This window comes from Malurus melanocephalus, unplaced genomic scaffold (assembly GCF_030028575.1).
Source record: "Malurus melanocephalus ecotype Western Australia unplaced genomic scaffold, MMel_1.1 scaffold_3, whole genome shotgun sequence".
NCBI lineage: Eukaryota > Metazoa > Chordata > Aves > Passeriformes > Maluridae > Malurus > Malurus melanocephalus.
The window spans coordinates 5,604,459-5,621,241 of NW_026623235.1; the positions used below are offsets into that span (position 1 = coordinate 5,604,459).

General features: G+C 45.7%; 1 protein-coding gene across 1 annotated transcript in view; it reads right to left on the reverse strand.

The window, feature by feature from the left end:
- Positions 1-15,660, reverse strand: part of FBXO32 (F-box protein 32) — a 23,458-nt gene extending 7,798 nt beyond the window's left edge. The window contains exons 1-6 of the mRNA XM_057368281.1: positions 15,316-15,660; positions 12,205-12,317; positions 10,436-10,485; positions 9,664-9,756; positions 2,559-2,652; positions 1,546-1,730 (exon numbers count right to left, since the gene is read on the reverse strand). Of these exons, the coding sequence (XP_057224264.1) occupies positions 1,546-1,730; positions 2,559-2,652; positions 9,664-9,756; positions 10,436-10,485; positions 12,205-12,317; positions 15,316-15,431 (651 nt within the window). The 5' untranslated portion in view covers positions 15,432-15,660. The remainder of the gene's footprint in view (positions 1-1,545; positions 1,731-2,558; positions 2,653-9,663; positions 9,757-10,435; positions 10,486-12,204; positions 12,318-15,315) is intronic.
- Between the last annotated feature and the right edge of the window lie 1,123 nt (positions 15,661-16,783).

Genomic DNA, 16,783 nt, shown 5'->3' on the forward strand with positions numbered 1-16,783 from the left:
AAATTCTAGCTTGCAGCAGAGCTAATGTATTTTAAGAACTGCTCTCAACACAGAGAACAAAGCAGCAGTTCCTGCTTCTGAATAAAGGAGACATTTTACATAAAAATATTTGACCACTTGCCCCAGAACAGTTTGAGACAACCTCAAGGAAGAGGACATGCACCCATAGTATAATAATTACAGAGTTGCAGGCCTCCTTCTCTCCTTTTCATCCACCCCACATCCATACTCATGRAACTCTGCTCCCTGAAGCATCACCATCAGTTTCCCTGCAGCAGGACACTGGCTGTTTCATGACATCAGCTATTGACTACCCAGTCTCTCCACCATGAGGTAGATGGGCATTACTTCTCAAGCTCAGCTTTGATTACACACATTGCTGGGAATCTCATGCTCTTCTGACGTGTTTTAGCTTATGTCATCCCAGGATCCTGCTGCAACCACAGCAGTGACTAGTGAGTGCCCACAGCAGGATTCTTCCCTGGATGGCTTTACAGCTTCCCAGGTCACTGCTAGCAGGGCTAACTTTTCCTCTGGGAACACTTGAAGGAYCTGCCCCTTTCCTACCAGCTGCAGCCCTGGTTTTCCAGGCTGTTCAGCCACACAAAAGGCAACCCCCATACACTTTTGCTAAGCCTCCACAGTGTCCAGAATAGCTTTGCAAGTCCACATGGGGCACAGCTCCAGGACAAATTAACCACAGTAGATCTGTGTGTCCTGCATTCAGGGGAAATCCAAGGCATACACAGGAGCAAGGCATCAGCAAGGACTACAACCTGAGCTCCAGCTGCTTCAAAACCAGCCTCAGCCTTATTAAGGCAAACAGCAGCTTCTAGGATTGGGCCCCAAGGAAGAAACAATGTTAGACAGATGTGCCAAGTTCATCCTTTACCCTGCGCAGAAATGCTGCTATTTTAAGTTGCAGAGTCACAGCACCCGCCTCGTCTCTGGCAGAGCTATTAACTGTTTCAAACAAGCAGCACACAGCCCACCAGCATCAGGGAAACACTKCATGAGGCAGCATTTAATCATGTGGTCCCATCTCCAGCCCTTCCATGGCATGGGAGACTCCTGCACAGCAGCAGCTCCTGCCTTCCTCCATCCTTTCAGGTTTTCTGGGTCAGGCCAAAAACTTATCTGCTACTTCTGTTCCCTCAGTACTCCTTTCCAGGACTTTTCAAGCATTACTTTTTTTGGAGAAAGAACACCGACCAGAACAGATCAGTACACTGTCATTTTCTGGACAGAAGTTTGTCATTTCTTAAAGCAGCTGTAGCAGATACAACAGTTTGCAAGGTTGGGCTTTTTGTGTGGGCTTTTTTGGTTGTGGGTTTTTTTTTTGGGGGAGGGGGGGTTGTTGTTTTTTGGGTTGATTGGTTTTGTTTGTTTTAATGAAATTGSTTGCACAGAACTGAGCTTCTTCCTTTCTCTGAACTCCTTCCACTCAGTGGGTACAATGGGAAGCAGTCACCCCAGCATAAGCCATTAACACAAAAAGATTTWATGAAGGAGACAATATTTTTAGCTTTCAGGATTTGTGCTTACCCTGGTGATCTGTATGTTATTCAGCTGCTGCTGCCAGTGGAGAATGCTCTCCATCCTGTGCACCCACATGTTGATATTTCCAACCAAGACAGACTTGCCGACCCGTTGAACTAATGTGCAGAGGGAYGTGTAGAGGGTCTGCAGCAATTCCCGTATTAGTCTGATGTTCTGCTGATCTTCAAGGACTTTGGAAGAAYAGGAAAAGTTAAAAATGGAAATGGTAAAATCTTCTCTGAATCAACATGTTTCTCAGGCAAGTCATTTGCTGTWACTTCACAGGCCAAGACAGCCAGCTTGTGGTTTTCTTTTTAGGGGAAAGCACTCAAGCATTAGCCAGTCACAGCAGGTTAGACAGCAGATGGAGAGCCTCCCAGGATAAGATGAGATCTGCCATTTCTGCAGCACTTCCCGTTTCMAGCCACTGGCAACCAGCTAGTTTTCCCCCTCTGATACTGTGCAAGAGGTTATCTGTGTGCACCTCTTCCCCATCTACCTCAACTWATGTGCATTTCTCATTATGTATAATATGCCATTCTGTAAAATAACAGGGTGCTCTCAATTCRCAGGCTTCAGTCACAGTAAACATCCACGAGGAAACTGCTACATCTCAACCAAAATTCATTCTCCTGAACAGGTGAAGACACCCCTCCAGAGCAGTGGGAGCACTAGGTACAGCACACTGCCAAGGTGGCAGCAGAGCCTGCAGATATGCCTGGCTGAGGGCAGGAGCAGCCAGCTCTTCTGCAGTCAGAAATAGGATTTAATAGGATACAAATAGGTGATTATCAAAAAAGCCTGGAGGAGTCACTTCTCAGATACCTACCAGACTACAGGCATTTCTTCCCCTTCTCCCAAGKCCTTCATTGAGGTAAAAGAAAGCAAAACTGCACTACAGAAATAAGCAGTGATGTCCCTCTTCACCCATTTTGCATTGCCTGATGTTCTCAAGGATGTGGTTCACACAAAGTACATCAGATTAAATCAGACTCCCCCTCACTATTTCCGTTTCTTACCTTTCTGAACTACTTTTTCCAAAATGTTCATGTAGTTTTTCTGGGCAATGCCACTCAGTGACGTCAGCTGAGACTTTGCTATCAGCTCCAACAGCTGTGGATAAAAATAGAAGTTGCAAGCCTTAGAGCATGGAGATACCTTTCTAATCTTGACTCYTAGTCACATGACACAGCAAAACAGTCCAGAGACTTGTTTGCTGCATGAAAGTAAAAAGGAGACAGAACAACAGAGCAAATTAACACAAAGGGAATGGACGAGARAGGCCAAATAATTAAACTCCCATTAAAAGAGACAGGGGAGAAAAAAGGCATTTTAATTATCTTCAGTGATGGGGGAGGGGGAACTTGATTTCATGGTTCAGAGATGCCGAGAAACCACAGAGCAGTGCTTGGACTGACAGCCGCTATTCACACCAAGGGAGCAGCGAACGGCCAACGTCACCATCCTTCACTGGGGCATAAACAAGCCGTGTCATAAGGGAACACGAGCAAATGCCTGTTTGGATGAAGATATTATTGATGGAGCATTAATGAGAATCAGACTCCACAATTTACGTCAATTCCGGGGTTGCATGGGTTTTGTCAGAGTGCTGTCTCCACGACAGAAAGGTTAAGTACTGTAGGAAGAACAAAAATCCTCCCCACAATAAACCCCTATTCCCCCAAGGTTTCCTCCCCTGTTCAGTTCTGACAGATACAAACTACCTTKCCATGCCTGCCCTGTTTACTTGCTAACTTCCCCTAATGAAAATCTTGCTACTACTTTTGATTAGGATTTGATTCCCATCACTGACCTCCTGACTCTTAAGCAAGCTGAACACTGAATTTGGGCTGCAGTTCTAAAGGAAGCATTTCCCACAGGGAAGGATGCTCTCTCCTCCCCACCTCTGTGCCACAAGAACAGCTGTGGAAATGGTTCATGCTCTGTAGAAYATGTGGCCTGTGATCTTACAAGCCTTCCTCCCTTCCCCCAATATTATATAAATGCACGGACTGTCCACGTGTCAAATCCATTTGTTTTGAGTGTACATAGCCTTCTGTTTTAATTTAGAAAGGAAAGGAAAAACCTTTTATGCTACAAATCAATCAACACRTTGCCGCATGACCAGCTTATTAATCCTTTATCATCTGCAGCTCCAGTATCCCGTTGCTGGCACCACAGAGAGTCCAGAGAAGGTGCAACTACTTGTGTCAAGTAACTAAGATGGCTTTTGACTAGACTTGATAAGTCATGAGCTGAACTGTTTGCCCTGCTATAAGAATGACAGGAATGTATCCAAAAAGTCACTGGCAGCTTGCCATGAAGCAGAAGCTGAGGGGAGAGGTATTATTGCAGCCATTCACTGGCTCTGCTCATCTGGGGCACTGGCATATGACTGCCACTTAGGAGAAGTGAAGTCGCCTAGAGTGACCAATCTCTTCTTCTGTTTAATATCCAGACCAACACCATCGTCAGATGGCTTTGAGTTTACATTCTATTAATATCTTGCACCTCACATGACCAAAAAAACCACCCAAGATGAAAAAAAGACCTGCACTAACTCCTGTGAAGGGCAGGCTGCTTGTTTTCTTGGCTTGTTTAGAGGAAAAAGGAGATRCAGCAGAGTTAGATAGTATTTGGTGCACAGGCATCAGCGGATTTTCTGGCTGTATCACCTAAATGAGACCACAATAACTAAATACTCCTAAAAACAAGGCAACTTGCAAAATGCTTGAAAAGCTTACAAAAAGCTCTTCTCTTCATTCTTTGAAATACTGGATAAATAAGTAGGAAAAAACCTCAACCAATGGYAGTCTGTAATGCTCTGCTTACCCTAAACTGTTTAGCCTTCAGACCTTTGATTATAGTGATCAATTTGCCAGACTCCATCTGTACACTGGCCACACATGCACCCAGATCAGCTCTTCTGTGCACAAACAACTGCTGTCTCCAGACTGCACTGTTCTGGAAACGGCACAGACAGCTTCCTACGGGTTGGGTGTTAGCAATATTTTGCCCATTACTAAAAACACCAAAATGCATGCAGTGATAAGCATCATGTAATGTAATACCAGAGGAGTTAGACACCAAGGCTATTCTTTTAGAAGAACAAGGATAAAAATCTCAGTTCCTTGAAGAATGCTAAATTGGTACAAAATTAATTTGGCTGAAGGAACAGATTGAAATTTGCCCTGTCTGTGTTTATCAAGATTCAATTTATGTTCAGCTCAGATATCATGTGTCACCTCCTTTCTCCTACAGCAATAAACACAGGATGAAATTCTATATGAAAACTATGTTGTGAATACTTTTAGGGCTACTCCACTCCCCAAGGACCKCTGACTGAAGCAACTAGCTAGCCCTCCAAATCAAAGACATTTTTTATTCTTTTGTGCTCATATAATACACAAAAAATAGGTAAGCAGTAAAGTTTATCTGTATGTATTGGAATACATGTTCCCCCAYGTATTCCAGTGCACTGGGGATCTTTTAGTGTTGGCACAGGCCCTGAGTATGGTCTCASTTAGTGGACTGCCAAATTGGAGTCTACAGCAGTAAAAAAAAAACCCAAAAAACCAAAAAACAATCAACCATTTGCATAATACAGACTAAAGCAGACTGATGAATTCAGATTAATGCTGAGTAGGGYAAAAAGACTGGGGAGCTGCAAGCATGTGTTATGATGTGGCTGCATTAAGTCCTGCCCACGCTCAACTGAGAGGGACAGATGGTAGGAGAGAGTGCACAGGGAAAGGTTAAGAGCAATTTTAAAAGGTCTACTTTTCAAATACACTAAGTAATTGCATTCCAGCTGATTTTAACTGGACCTGGGAAGTTTGCAACACCACTGGAAAACAGGGCATTAGATCCAAATTCACTCTTCCAACTCCTCAGAAGCTGAGAAAGGGCACCTGATAGCTCCCCTAAAAAAAAAAAAAACAATCTTTCCCACACTCTTGCCTCTATTTTCTTTGCTATCAGAGGTCTGCCAGAACTATAGRGAAAAGGCAAGAGATGCATTGGGCTATCCCAGAGCCTCTGCAAAGCTGGCAGGAGGCAACACCTTCCACAGCAGGGCAGTAACCCACTCAATTCCCAGGTGAAGTGGGGCTCCTGCTCAAGCCCACCAGCCATCGGTCTGGAGCAGTTGGTGCAATGAACCCTCTCAGCTTCAGGAGCAGAGCAGATCCTTCTCCTCCCATAAGAACATGACAAAAAAYAGCAAACAAAACAGTGCCATGTGGCAGGGAACTAGGGCCCGTTTCAGGGCCATGAAAACACTGCTGTGCACCCATGACTACCGTGTGCAGCATTGCTTAGACCTGCTACAGCCAGATGGCACTTTGGCCACTGTCTTGGTTCAACACAGGGGTGTGCAGGCAATCCATACCCCAAATAACCACTGCTAGGGGCTTACAGCACACAGAGCCAAAAAATCCTCAGCAGTCCTGCTRTGCTGAACAGGAAGCTGAAAGAAAYGTTKACTCAAAAAGGGAAATGATCTGTAGTCATTAAAACCACAAGGTTTAAATAACTGAAGTGTAAATTTCCTACTGAATACTTCAAACCAGGTATGTAAAAGCTGCACTGCACTATGGGGGGGATCCATAATGTCCTGATGGTTGGGGATGTGACTCCTCACATCTGGACTGCTTAGAAAAAAGTATCACAGAGACTTGAAAAATGAAAATTTCCTCCTCCAGCCCCACCTTACTCTCACAGCCCTTCACTTTCTGTAGCTGAAATGTCACACTGGCTGTCAGCTGACAGGTGGAGCAAGAGCAAGGCGAGTTATAATGATATACAGTGCAGGTGCTGACAGATCTCCATGAGACAGCATGCAGCTGATACTCTTTCAGGACAGCATAAATCCAGGACTCCTGGAGCTAACTGCTATTATTACTTAAGAAGCAAATTTAAGAGACTGCTTTAGAAKGCTGCACACAACCTAGATCATGTTATTCCAGAAGAGTTGAGCCCAGGCAGCTTAACCTGACCTAAGCTTTTATGATCAGAAACAGCACCTTCCCTTGAGATTCCACAACCATCATATGAGAAATCTTGTTCTGAAGAAGCAGCCTGCAAAACCTGTCATCTGAACACAGTGTTCYTGAAAGAGAACCAACAGCTTCTGGGTTGCAGGCACCTTTGTCTCTGCTCCCATTAATTATGCTTACAGAATGTTTCCAGYCTTTTCATTAAATCTCTAAGACCAGAGAAACCAGGGCTGCTTCAGACCAACAACAGTTTGGGTCCTCTGGGTCAATCACACACGTCYTTATTAGCCCTAAAAAAGGAACACTGTTCTGCAACATTTAGGCAGATGCACCAATTTGAAAGRTCAGCAAAGGACCAAGTCATGGCACCAACACCTGTAACTTGGCACTTCCAGAGCTGTRCCAGCAGACCCTCAAGACAAGATTGATGTCAGAGGAGTATTTCTTCTGCTTCAGTTACATGGACTCTCTGGCTCTAGCCAATGGTATTTGCCCGTGAAAAATACCTGCCAAGCTTCTTGCAGCTCATACCTCCACCCCACTTGAAGGAGGTGCCCATTTTATCTGTGAATTATTAGAAACTCCAAGGACTTAGTTCGGGCGTAGCTAAAGCAGAAATTTCTGTGACAAGAAAGCAAGCACTGAAGGCACTTAGACAATGTTCACTTAAGCTCAAAGAAATTGAAAAAAAAATAGTTCATGTTAAGCCTCAAACGCCATTTTGCTACAAGTGATGCAGCTTCTTTCTCTATAGGGCAATCTTGGGTGTAGCCAGCAGAACCTCAAACCTGCAGCTCTTTCTTTTTTCTTCCTGTACAGACATCCTGATATTCTTTCCCACCCTCCAATTCCAAACTCCCCTCCTTGAAAAGCATTAGTTTGCTGAATTAAGTAGTGTGACATTAATATCAGATACCCTGAGCAAGGAGTGGAACTAGAGAAAATAAGGAGAGGGAAGGTAAGGAAAAAGGKTTTGTCTGCCAATATTCAAAGCATTTTCCATGTGACACTGCCCATCTGTGTGCTCTAGGAGGTCTGATACTTGCAAAGGACCATAAACATGATCTACATCTAGGCAGAGCTTTTAATGAGTAAATCTGGCATATAAGCTATTTTGTGAACTACTATGCTCTGGAGACTTGGCCAATACAAGCCTTTCATTTTARGAAGTCAGTTTTACAATTTGATCCATGGTACTAGGTTTAATATCTTCTTCAAACTGTCAAACCACAAGTCAACCTCAATTAAAAAGCTTCATACTTCTCAGTAGTRCCGTATCTGTAAAACTGCTGGGGGRAAGCTACTCTCAAAGGCTCAGAAGAGAGGTAATTTGTAAAAAACAAGGACACATGTCAGCTTCCATAGCTTTCAAAACCGTTGTTTGTGATAAAAATCTGCAGTGCATGAACTCCTCATGAGAAAATGAGAGAAGAAGGTCAGCCTGAGCTCCCCCACCAGACCACACGGAGTTCACTGAAATTTAAATTTGCTTTTCAAAAAATATAGAGGGACTTCTGCTCAACCATTAGAGCCCCATATGAGACACCCATGACATTGGGCCAATCAGCAGAAGCCCATCATGTGGAACAGCATGACCTGAGGTCATGCTTAGTAGAGGTCTTTGGAGTTCTTCACTGTCATAAGACGAAGTCTGTCAAAGGGCTATCTGCAGCACTAAACAAGTTTTATTTTATATTCCTTCTTTATATTTGACTAAAGGGTTATGGCCTTGGCATGAACTGTTCTTTCCCCAGTAATCCCCCTGAAGATGACACAGCTCTGGGTGTGTATATATACATACATATATATCCAGTAACAGGAAACAMCAACTACCTCAGCACCAGTGATCACCTCTGCACTAACAGGAAAACAAGTCGTCCCAACATCAGCAGAGCTAGGACTGCTGCCTGAGTTTACATGGACTTGGATCTTGCTTTGCCTCCCCCAGAATCCCCACTCACTGCCACCACTCCTGCAGTGGGACATCCAAGCGATTGTCCTTCCTCCACAGCCAGTGGGTTATCACCCCCAATGCCTGTACCCTTCCCAGGGTGACAGAGGTTTTCACAGGTGACTTRTCACCTAGACAACCCAGCTGAACAAATCAAGGTGAACTTGCTCAGATAATTTCTTTCTTAGACATGTTTCATGACATTTGACACAAAGAGAAAGCAATACCAATGCTGCTTGCTCCAGAACCTAAAACCTGAACAGCTGTTGCCTTATCAGTGATCAGCTGCTCACAAGACATGAAAAGGAGCTGTTCACAAACAGCCTCAAGTTAATGACAGATTTTTTTTAAGCCTATTGAATTCCAAACCTTGCTAAGCATTCTGAAATTCAAGATCAATTTGCAGATCACATGTGGATAAACATACAAGCATCCACAKCCCTCGTGACAGTAGGTTCCATAACCACGACCACCTCCTTTGCCACCCGGGCCAAAAGAGAAGCTCTGGCCTATGACACAAAGCCAAAGAATGGGGAACTTGAAGCTGATGACTCCTTCCTACCAACTAACGGTGTCAGTACCAAACAAATGTTTCACCCACTGAAACCACTGACAGTGACAAAGGATTAAGAGCAACCATGATCCTTAGCAGAGAAGTTAAGATCAGTGCCCCCAAGAAGTTCAGCCTATCCCCTCATTCCCAAAATGCCCAGCTCCCTTGAGCCTCTCCTGTATCACCTCAATGGACACAAAGCTCCACAGGCCTCAGACTGGAACTTCCTGAGCAAAGAGGTCTCCACTGCCCTATGGCCTCTGCAGAGAGMCATGTTCTTTTCTAGAAGCTGAACTGAAACCTCAGGAATTAGAAGCCAAGTTTTGTGCATTTCAGAAGTAAATGACTCAACTGAAAACTAATAGCAATGCTAGGCTAATGACAGTTCATCTTCAACATTATCATCACTCTCCTGCTTTTCCATTTTAAAAGACTGAAGACAAGKTTTTTGGCAACTATCCACACATACAACTCACCTGAATTACTTCATGTAGCAAAGCCCAACACACCCACTTGCACACACAGACATCTCTGCTTTGCTGGTGCTTCCCATAATCCAGCTGGTGCTCAGTTCAGAACCTCCACCAGCATCACAGCAAAATAAACCCTGGACTTCCACTCACCCTCACAACATAGTTGAATCGCCTCGAATCCAGGATAGCAGTGGAGAAGTCAAGCCGGTTGAAGGCTTCTCCCAAGGTGCAGTAACCATGGCGCTGAGAAGAAAAAACAATCAGGGTCATGTTTTGGCAGACTTCAGTCCAAACAGCACCAGGTAGACATGACCCAGGGCAACTCAATTTAGCAAGCTGAGGGGTACAAACCATGGGAGCAGCTCACAGCTGGARGGGGCAGGCCTGGCTCCTGCTGAGCTGAACTTACTGACATCAAGAGTGGGCATGGCCCAATGTAGATTATGGTAGTTKCCCAAGAGTGACCCAAGCTCTGCTCACGACACATGAATTTACATGTGAGAATGAGCCACACATTCCTGGGGTTCAATATATAGTGTGAGTTCAGAGTAGTCTCGTACAGCCACTTCTCTCCATGAGTGCAAGCGAGCTGTTGTGATGAATTCCAATGATTTTCCATGTTAGGACTGTACTGGGTGAAAGCCAAGAACAGTATTATGGCTTGGCCTGCAAATGGCTGGTTTTTTTTTTTTTTTTTAACTGAGGGAAGCAAACAACTCATATTTTAAACACATGTACAAAGCCTTGTGCATCAAGCCCTGGATCCCTGATAGGGGCTTAAAATCATTACTGAAATTTCAACCACAAGCTAGATCTTCCACTTATCTCTTAAGAGCTTCTGCTGATTTCTATAAGCACAAGATCTTCCACTGTTTCTAAAAAACAACAAAAAAGAGAACAAAGAACCTACAGAGGCACTCACCTCTTTTGTGCTTCCTTTGTGAACATAGATCCACTTCTCCTGGTGGAAATCTGTTAGGACAAAGACATTTTGCTTAGTTAATCTTCCACCTCAGAGAGCAGTATCCCTGTTCTGCTCAAACATTCACTGTCTTTTAGTACAAATTAAGTTATTTTGTTTACATCACCACACTTGAAACMAAATCTAGCCACTTGCTGAGCTGCTTTGTTCCTATACAGCTTCATTTGAGAATGTGGCCCTAAGCCTTAGGCAGGGCTTCTGTTTCACTGACACAGCCCAAGACTGTAAATGTTTAATYTGCCAGCCACAGATATACTATAGCACCTCCTCTTCTTTGGTCCTAGACAGTAAGCATGGCTGACAGCCAGGTTTTGTTGTTATTGATTTTATTAACTATTTATTACCTTGGTTACAGACTTGGGATTGTATGTCAAATTTGAAGTTGAGCAAAAATGTCATGAGACACCAGGCATGTAAGAGAGCTTTCAGCAGTGAGGTCAGGCTCAGAGGAGCATGCTTATGCTTGCAGCTAACTTGCTAAAAAAGAAAAAACTATGTGGGACCAAAATTTTCCTATTTCTAATTGCCCCTCCCATCCCTCAGAATGGGAGTTGTCCCATCCACTCCCCAAAATAACTTCCCTATACCCAGCACACACTGCTAATTCTGTTTGCAGAAGAGCCTGTACTATAAGCAATTTTGCTGCTCAATCCTTCTCCCATTTCATTTTCACATGGGCTTTTGACCCTACTTCCACCACACATTGGCAATTTAACAATTGGCATGAAATAAATTCTCCCCCCCCCCCCCCATCCTGCTGGATTCCTTTCTATAAAGAAAATATTGASCTCCTGGAGCAACCTGCAAATTAATGAACTGAGACAACAGAAYRTACTCCTGCCTGGTACTGTAAGTCCAAGCACACATCCAGTCTCAGTTACAGGCATGCTGACCCTGCATCAAGCCCTTATTAATGGCAGGTCACAGCAGAWTCCAGCCAAAAACTGTCATGGTAACATTTGTTTGTTCAGAGAACTGAATACACTGAGGGGCCAACTTCTGGCAAGAATTTCCAMAATCCTGGGGGATGCACAATGAGTTAATAGCAGTGTGGGAATTGTAACTCATTTCCTCTGGGTATGTTTACATTTGTAGCCTTCACATATAACTCCAGTACCTATCTTGCRATCAGCCCAATGCAGACCTTGCCGTCCCTGCAGGCTCCCCCTGGTCCTCCCCCAGTGCCCCATCTGAGACCCCGGCTGCTTGCTGTGCATACAGAAAGATTTCTAGCCTTCTATTGTTTTGAGCGAGCTGAAATCTTATTTCATTTTTCATGCACTCCGCACACAGAGATAGGATCAAAGCTTACATTCAGGCTTGTAGCCTCCAGTAATGTAGATTAGTGCTCGACATGCATATGGAAGGAAGAATAAATTTAGCCTGTTGTGCACAAGGAAGTCTACWGGGGGAAAAAACTGGAACTGGTTCATTTGAATGTACCATAGGAAAAAATTACAGTCCTGACAAACAAATGACAAAAATTTGAACACAAGAAGCACAACTCCTCAGAACAGGGATTACTAATGGGGCATAAATCTTCACGTTAAACTGTATCCAAGTTCTCTGCTTAGGTCAAACATGGGCGCAAAGCCCTTCAAGACTCCAGAAGGCTCTTCATACACTGTGCAAAAAACCATAGATGTAAAGCATTTTCCATTCTTCTGCAGCAACTTGTGCTTAAAAAGAAGTCCAAAAAGATGTCTTACATTGAGTCTTGGCTTTGTTATTCAGCAGGTCTTTTTTTCTCTTCTTGGCAGCAACATCATAGTTTATGCTGTTGAAGAGATTCTCTTTGTTGTGATCATCTTTTTTACAAAAGCTGTGAACGACACAAAGCAAGGATTCTGTTTATTTCTGCAGTCTGTTGAACACTATGTTTCCTGCAAGGAGAGAAAATACACAGGTTTTCATTGTGGCCTCCAAAGCTGCCTCCTTGCACGCTGCCCTTGAGAAGAAGTCCACACACAGTTTTAGCATCCAATAATGGTATTTTTAAAGGAACTTCTGGTGCCTCACGAAGCTAGCCAAGATACCCAAAACAGACAGGAACAGGTAACACAGATTGCACAGTTAATGCTGGGACACTGCAGAGCAATGCTCTTTCCCACTCTGTAACCTGTTTCTATCCTTAAGTAACACCATATCCTCCTAGTGTAGGTAGCAGATTGCTCTGAGCCAGTCAGACTGCTRCAGAAGGACATATTTAGACACCCCTGAGGACATAAATATGCACTCAAAATATTTATTAACAAAAGACTCCCTACAACATACYATTTCAAGCTTGCAGGAAAAGCTTAGCTGAGGTTCAGACTTATCTGATGGTTTTCCAGACCCTGGATAATAGTGACGACACCAGTTAACAGCTAGGATCTCATATCCAAGACTGCCCATTGAGTCTGCTGGACCCCGCTGTCATATGATTAGTAAAGGAAGCTATAACCCCTTATTTCCTTCAAGGACAATGAAAGGCTGTCTATAAAGAGGCTGTGCATCAACATCCCACATTCTCCAGACCTGCAAATCAGCAGATCCAAGCCAGTGTGAAACTAAGAAGCCCCTGGGCAACCACGGTGCTGCTGCAGAGATCCCTGGGGGTCCCCGGGGAGGGAGCACCCAGCAGGGGCTCTCAGCAGAGGCCCCAGCACACAGCCTGCTGCCCAAAGCTGCAGAATGCCTGGCAGGTAGCAGGGAGAAGAGAGGCCATGCATCCAGGAGAACAAAACAGAGCTGCCCCCAYTGCTCTAACAGCTCACAAGGGATGAAACGTGGATGTCTGCATGCCTAAACTTAAAAAAAGGTCCCAGGCACCTCACTGCACCTCTCAGCTGCTGTGGCTGACAGCCCTGGAGCTCTGACAGGTGCCAAAGCATGCTGCTGCTGCTGCTTGCAGCCCTGGGCAAGCTTCCTCTGTGACAGCCAYGAGGACCCTTACACAGCCAGGAGGCTTCCAGTACAGACCATGTTGTCTGTTTACAACTGCTTCATCTCAAAAAAAAAAACCCAAACCTAAACACAAGCACCATACTAAACACACCTCTAACAGCTATTCAGCATAATCTCCTGCAAAGGAATGAAASCTGTGGGACAAGGCTGCTTGTTTCCCCTGTCCAGATGGGTGTTCTGGCTTGGCACCTGCACACGGCTCCCAAGGTGGAAGCAATCTCTCCCAGTTTTGGAGCACCATGACCTCCAGTTCCCCCTTCCTATCCACATACCCCTTGAASGGCATCTAATCTGTGGAGAAGGCACCACTGCTGTGGGCTCAACCATAACATCGCAAAAGTGGAAGAGCAGCAGCATTGCAGGTGGACAGGACTCATAGAAACAACCGTTTTGAGGAACCAGACACTGCCAGCTGCAGCTTGCTCAGAACCAGCTAAGCCTGAGARCAGAACATCTCAGCTGCTCACGTACCCCATCCATGCTGCTTTCTGTTGGGGGAACCAAAACCCGAGAACAGAATATGGCTGCAAGGAAGAAACTGTTTTGGGATAGCCAAGCTATTGTTTTATCATGGTCGCACAAAATCAACAGAGGGTCAGGTTAACACGCCCCATGCGGTGGCAGAATCTGAGCCCAAGAGCACAAGATGGATCTGCTTTAAATCTCACATGTCAACAGCACACCCTGGCCTGTTGACTTCCTACTGAATGGCTCTGTAATCTGAAACCACCATAACAGCAGCAGTGGATGAACTCCAGCATAGGAGGCAGATTATTTCCCTGTTTATGTACTGCCAGGTTTCCACACACTTCTCCAGGGCATTTTGACAGGTTGAACAGTTGGGCACCTGGACCTGGCACTGCAAGGACCTCAGCCCAGGGCCAATATGTCACCTCCTTGTTTTCAAATCAGAAAAAGGWTGTACAACCCCATGCTAAACTCAGTAYTCCCAACACACTACCATCAACCAGACATTTTTCTACCTATTTACAAATTACAAACCTAAACTTGATTTTTACTTACAGCTTACATAAGAGAGGAGATTCCTGCTACATAAGCCTCCTTGCACAATAACATGTCAGCAGTGGCTCACAGCAAATCCCTGCTTATTCCAAGTCCCTTTGTCATGGACATTCCTGACCCATCCCTAGGCCTGGTGGCAGCAACCCCAAACCCGACAGCACACCGCTGAGGAGAAGATGCAGCTCTGGGAGAAAAGTTTGCTTTTGACAGGAGCGATCTGGCCCRAGCCCACGACACCCACGCACTGCAAAAGCTTCCTGCCCGCACCATCTTGGGGGTTTGTTGATGTTTTGCAGCCAGATTAGTCAAGCATCACGTAAGGTACATTACTCATGGCCTGGGGAGGATTTATGGCTTCAGACACATCATCCTTCCCAGCCCGACACCGGGAAGCCCCAATCAAGGCTGTTTTGTGGGGGASGGTGGCCAGTGAACAGGGGAAACTTCCAGGCCCCCCAGGAGATGCCCGGTGATGCTTTCCGGGGCACAGCCCTCTGGTCGCTGGGCAGGTGAATATTTCACCTTTTCCTCGATTTTTCTCCACACCCCACAGCCGTAAGGACGGCCCGGCCGCCTGTGGAGGAACAGCCTTCATAGGGACGTGAGGACTCCCACGGGGGCTGAGTGACCCCCGGTCGGGGCTTCCTGGAAGCCCGGAGGGGCCGTCGACCCCTTCCAGCGGCAGGCCCGGGGTCACCCACACTGTGACCCCGCTCCGCCGACAGCCGGGAGCCCCCTGAGCCAGCCCGGGGCGAGGGGCCCCGTCCGCCCCTCACAGCCCCCCGGCACCGGCACCGCGCCCCCTGGCGGCACCGCCGGGCACAGGGGCCGCACCGAGCCGCTGCCGGTACCTGCTGATGTCGCTCACGAAGCCGCCGCTTTTCTCGTCCAGGAAGCGCGTCCAGCCGTCGGCCGTCTTCACCCAGCTCTGCCCGGGGGAGCGCCAGTCCTGCCCCAGGAACGGCATGGCGACGGCACGGAGCGGGACAAACACCGGGACTGGCAGCGGCGGCGGCGACTGGAGCGGTGCGGGGCAGGTCGGGAGAGTACCCGGGTCAGATCGGGGCAGTACCCGAACCGGTGCGGGGGTAACGAGGGCGGTAACCGGAGCGGCGGCTGGAGCGGTGCGGTGGCTGCGGGAGCCGCTCCGCGCTATTTATGCGGCGGCGGCGGGCGCGTGTTGCCGGAAGCGCGGGCCGGCCCCGCCCCCCGGCGCACGTGGCCGTGTTTATCGGCGCGGGCCCCTCCCACGGGGCGAGGGGCGGGGCCTGGGCGGGGGCGGGGCCAGCGGCGCTGCGCGTGCCCGGCTGCGCGCGCCCCCGCGCTCCACGCGCGTGCGGYTCCCGCTCTGTCAGCGTTGTGCATAGAAAGCGATAGGTGTGGAATGCAAACACGCCTAAAAATAATGTTCTRTGCCTATCTCAAGGCCGTATATACCTCCCATATCCGAGTTTTTGGCAAAATGATTTAAATATTTATGCACGCATGTTTTCATAGGCTTATAAATAYGTTTTAGATATTTATGTGTTCCAATTTTGTATCGTAATAGTATATAATAGTGTAATATACATGTATTGCAAAACTGTCTTTATAGAAACCCATGGAATCGAAATTCTGCCCTGCGAAGTGGGTTAAGCCAGGCAGATCCATGTCACTGAAAATACCGTCATCTTAATGAGGATCACTCGGCAGCTCTGAAGCGCAGTTGGGTTCAATCTACAGGAGCAGATGAAGAGATAAAGAAGTGCTAGGGAAGACAAAGATTTCTCCTGTCTCTTTTAAAAGCCGTCAATTTAGAACCTTGTGAAAACATACAGAATAAATGTAATGTTACGGATTGGTTTTATATAGAGAGCACTATGTAAAAAAAAATTATATATGGAATGTTTTCTAAATGTATGYTTTATATGTTTGTATTTTATACTTGTGTAATGCTTCATGTGTATATAACATTTTATGAATTTATATTTTATCTATTCATGCRGTTTTATATGCACTATGGTTTAACATTCAATCTATTTTAATATTTTATACATAAATATGAATGATTGAAATCTATATAAATATATATAAGACAGTACTGCATATGAAATACATATGCTGTATATACATAGTTTCTTTGGCTGTCACTTTTTAGTAAAACTGTTATTTTTTCAACATTAAAAACACAGGCTTTTTGGCATCCAAGCCTAGGCTGAGTAGGTACCTTCTGAGCTAAGAATGTGCTATGCACATTTCGTAAATATAGGACATTTTGTATTAGGATTATGACATATTTACCCAGGGCTATGGTATATGTATCTCAATACATGTATTTTG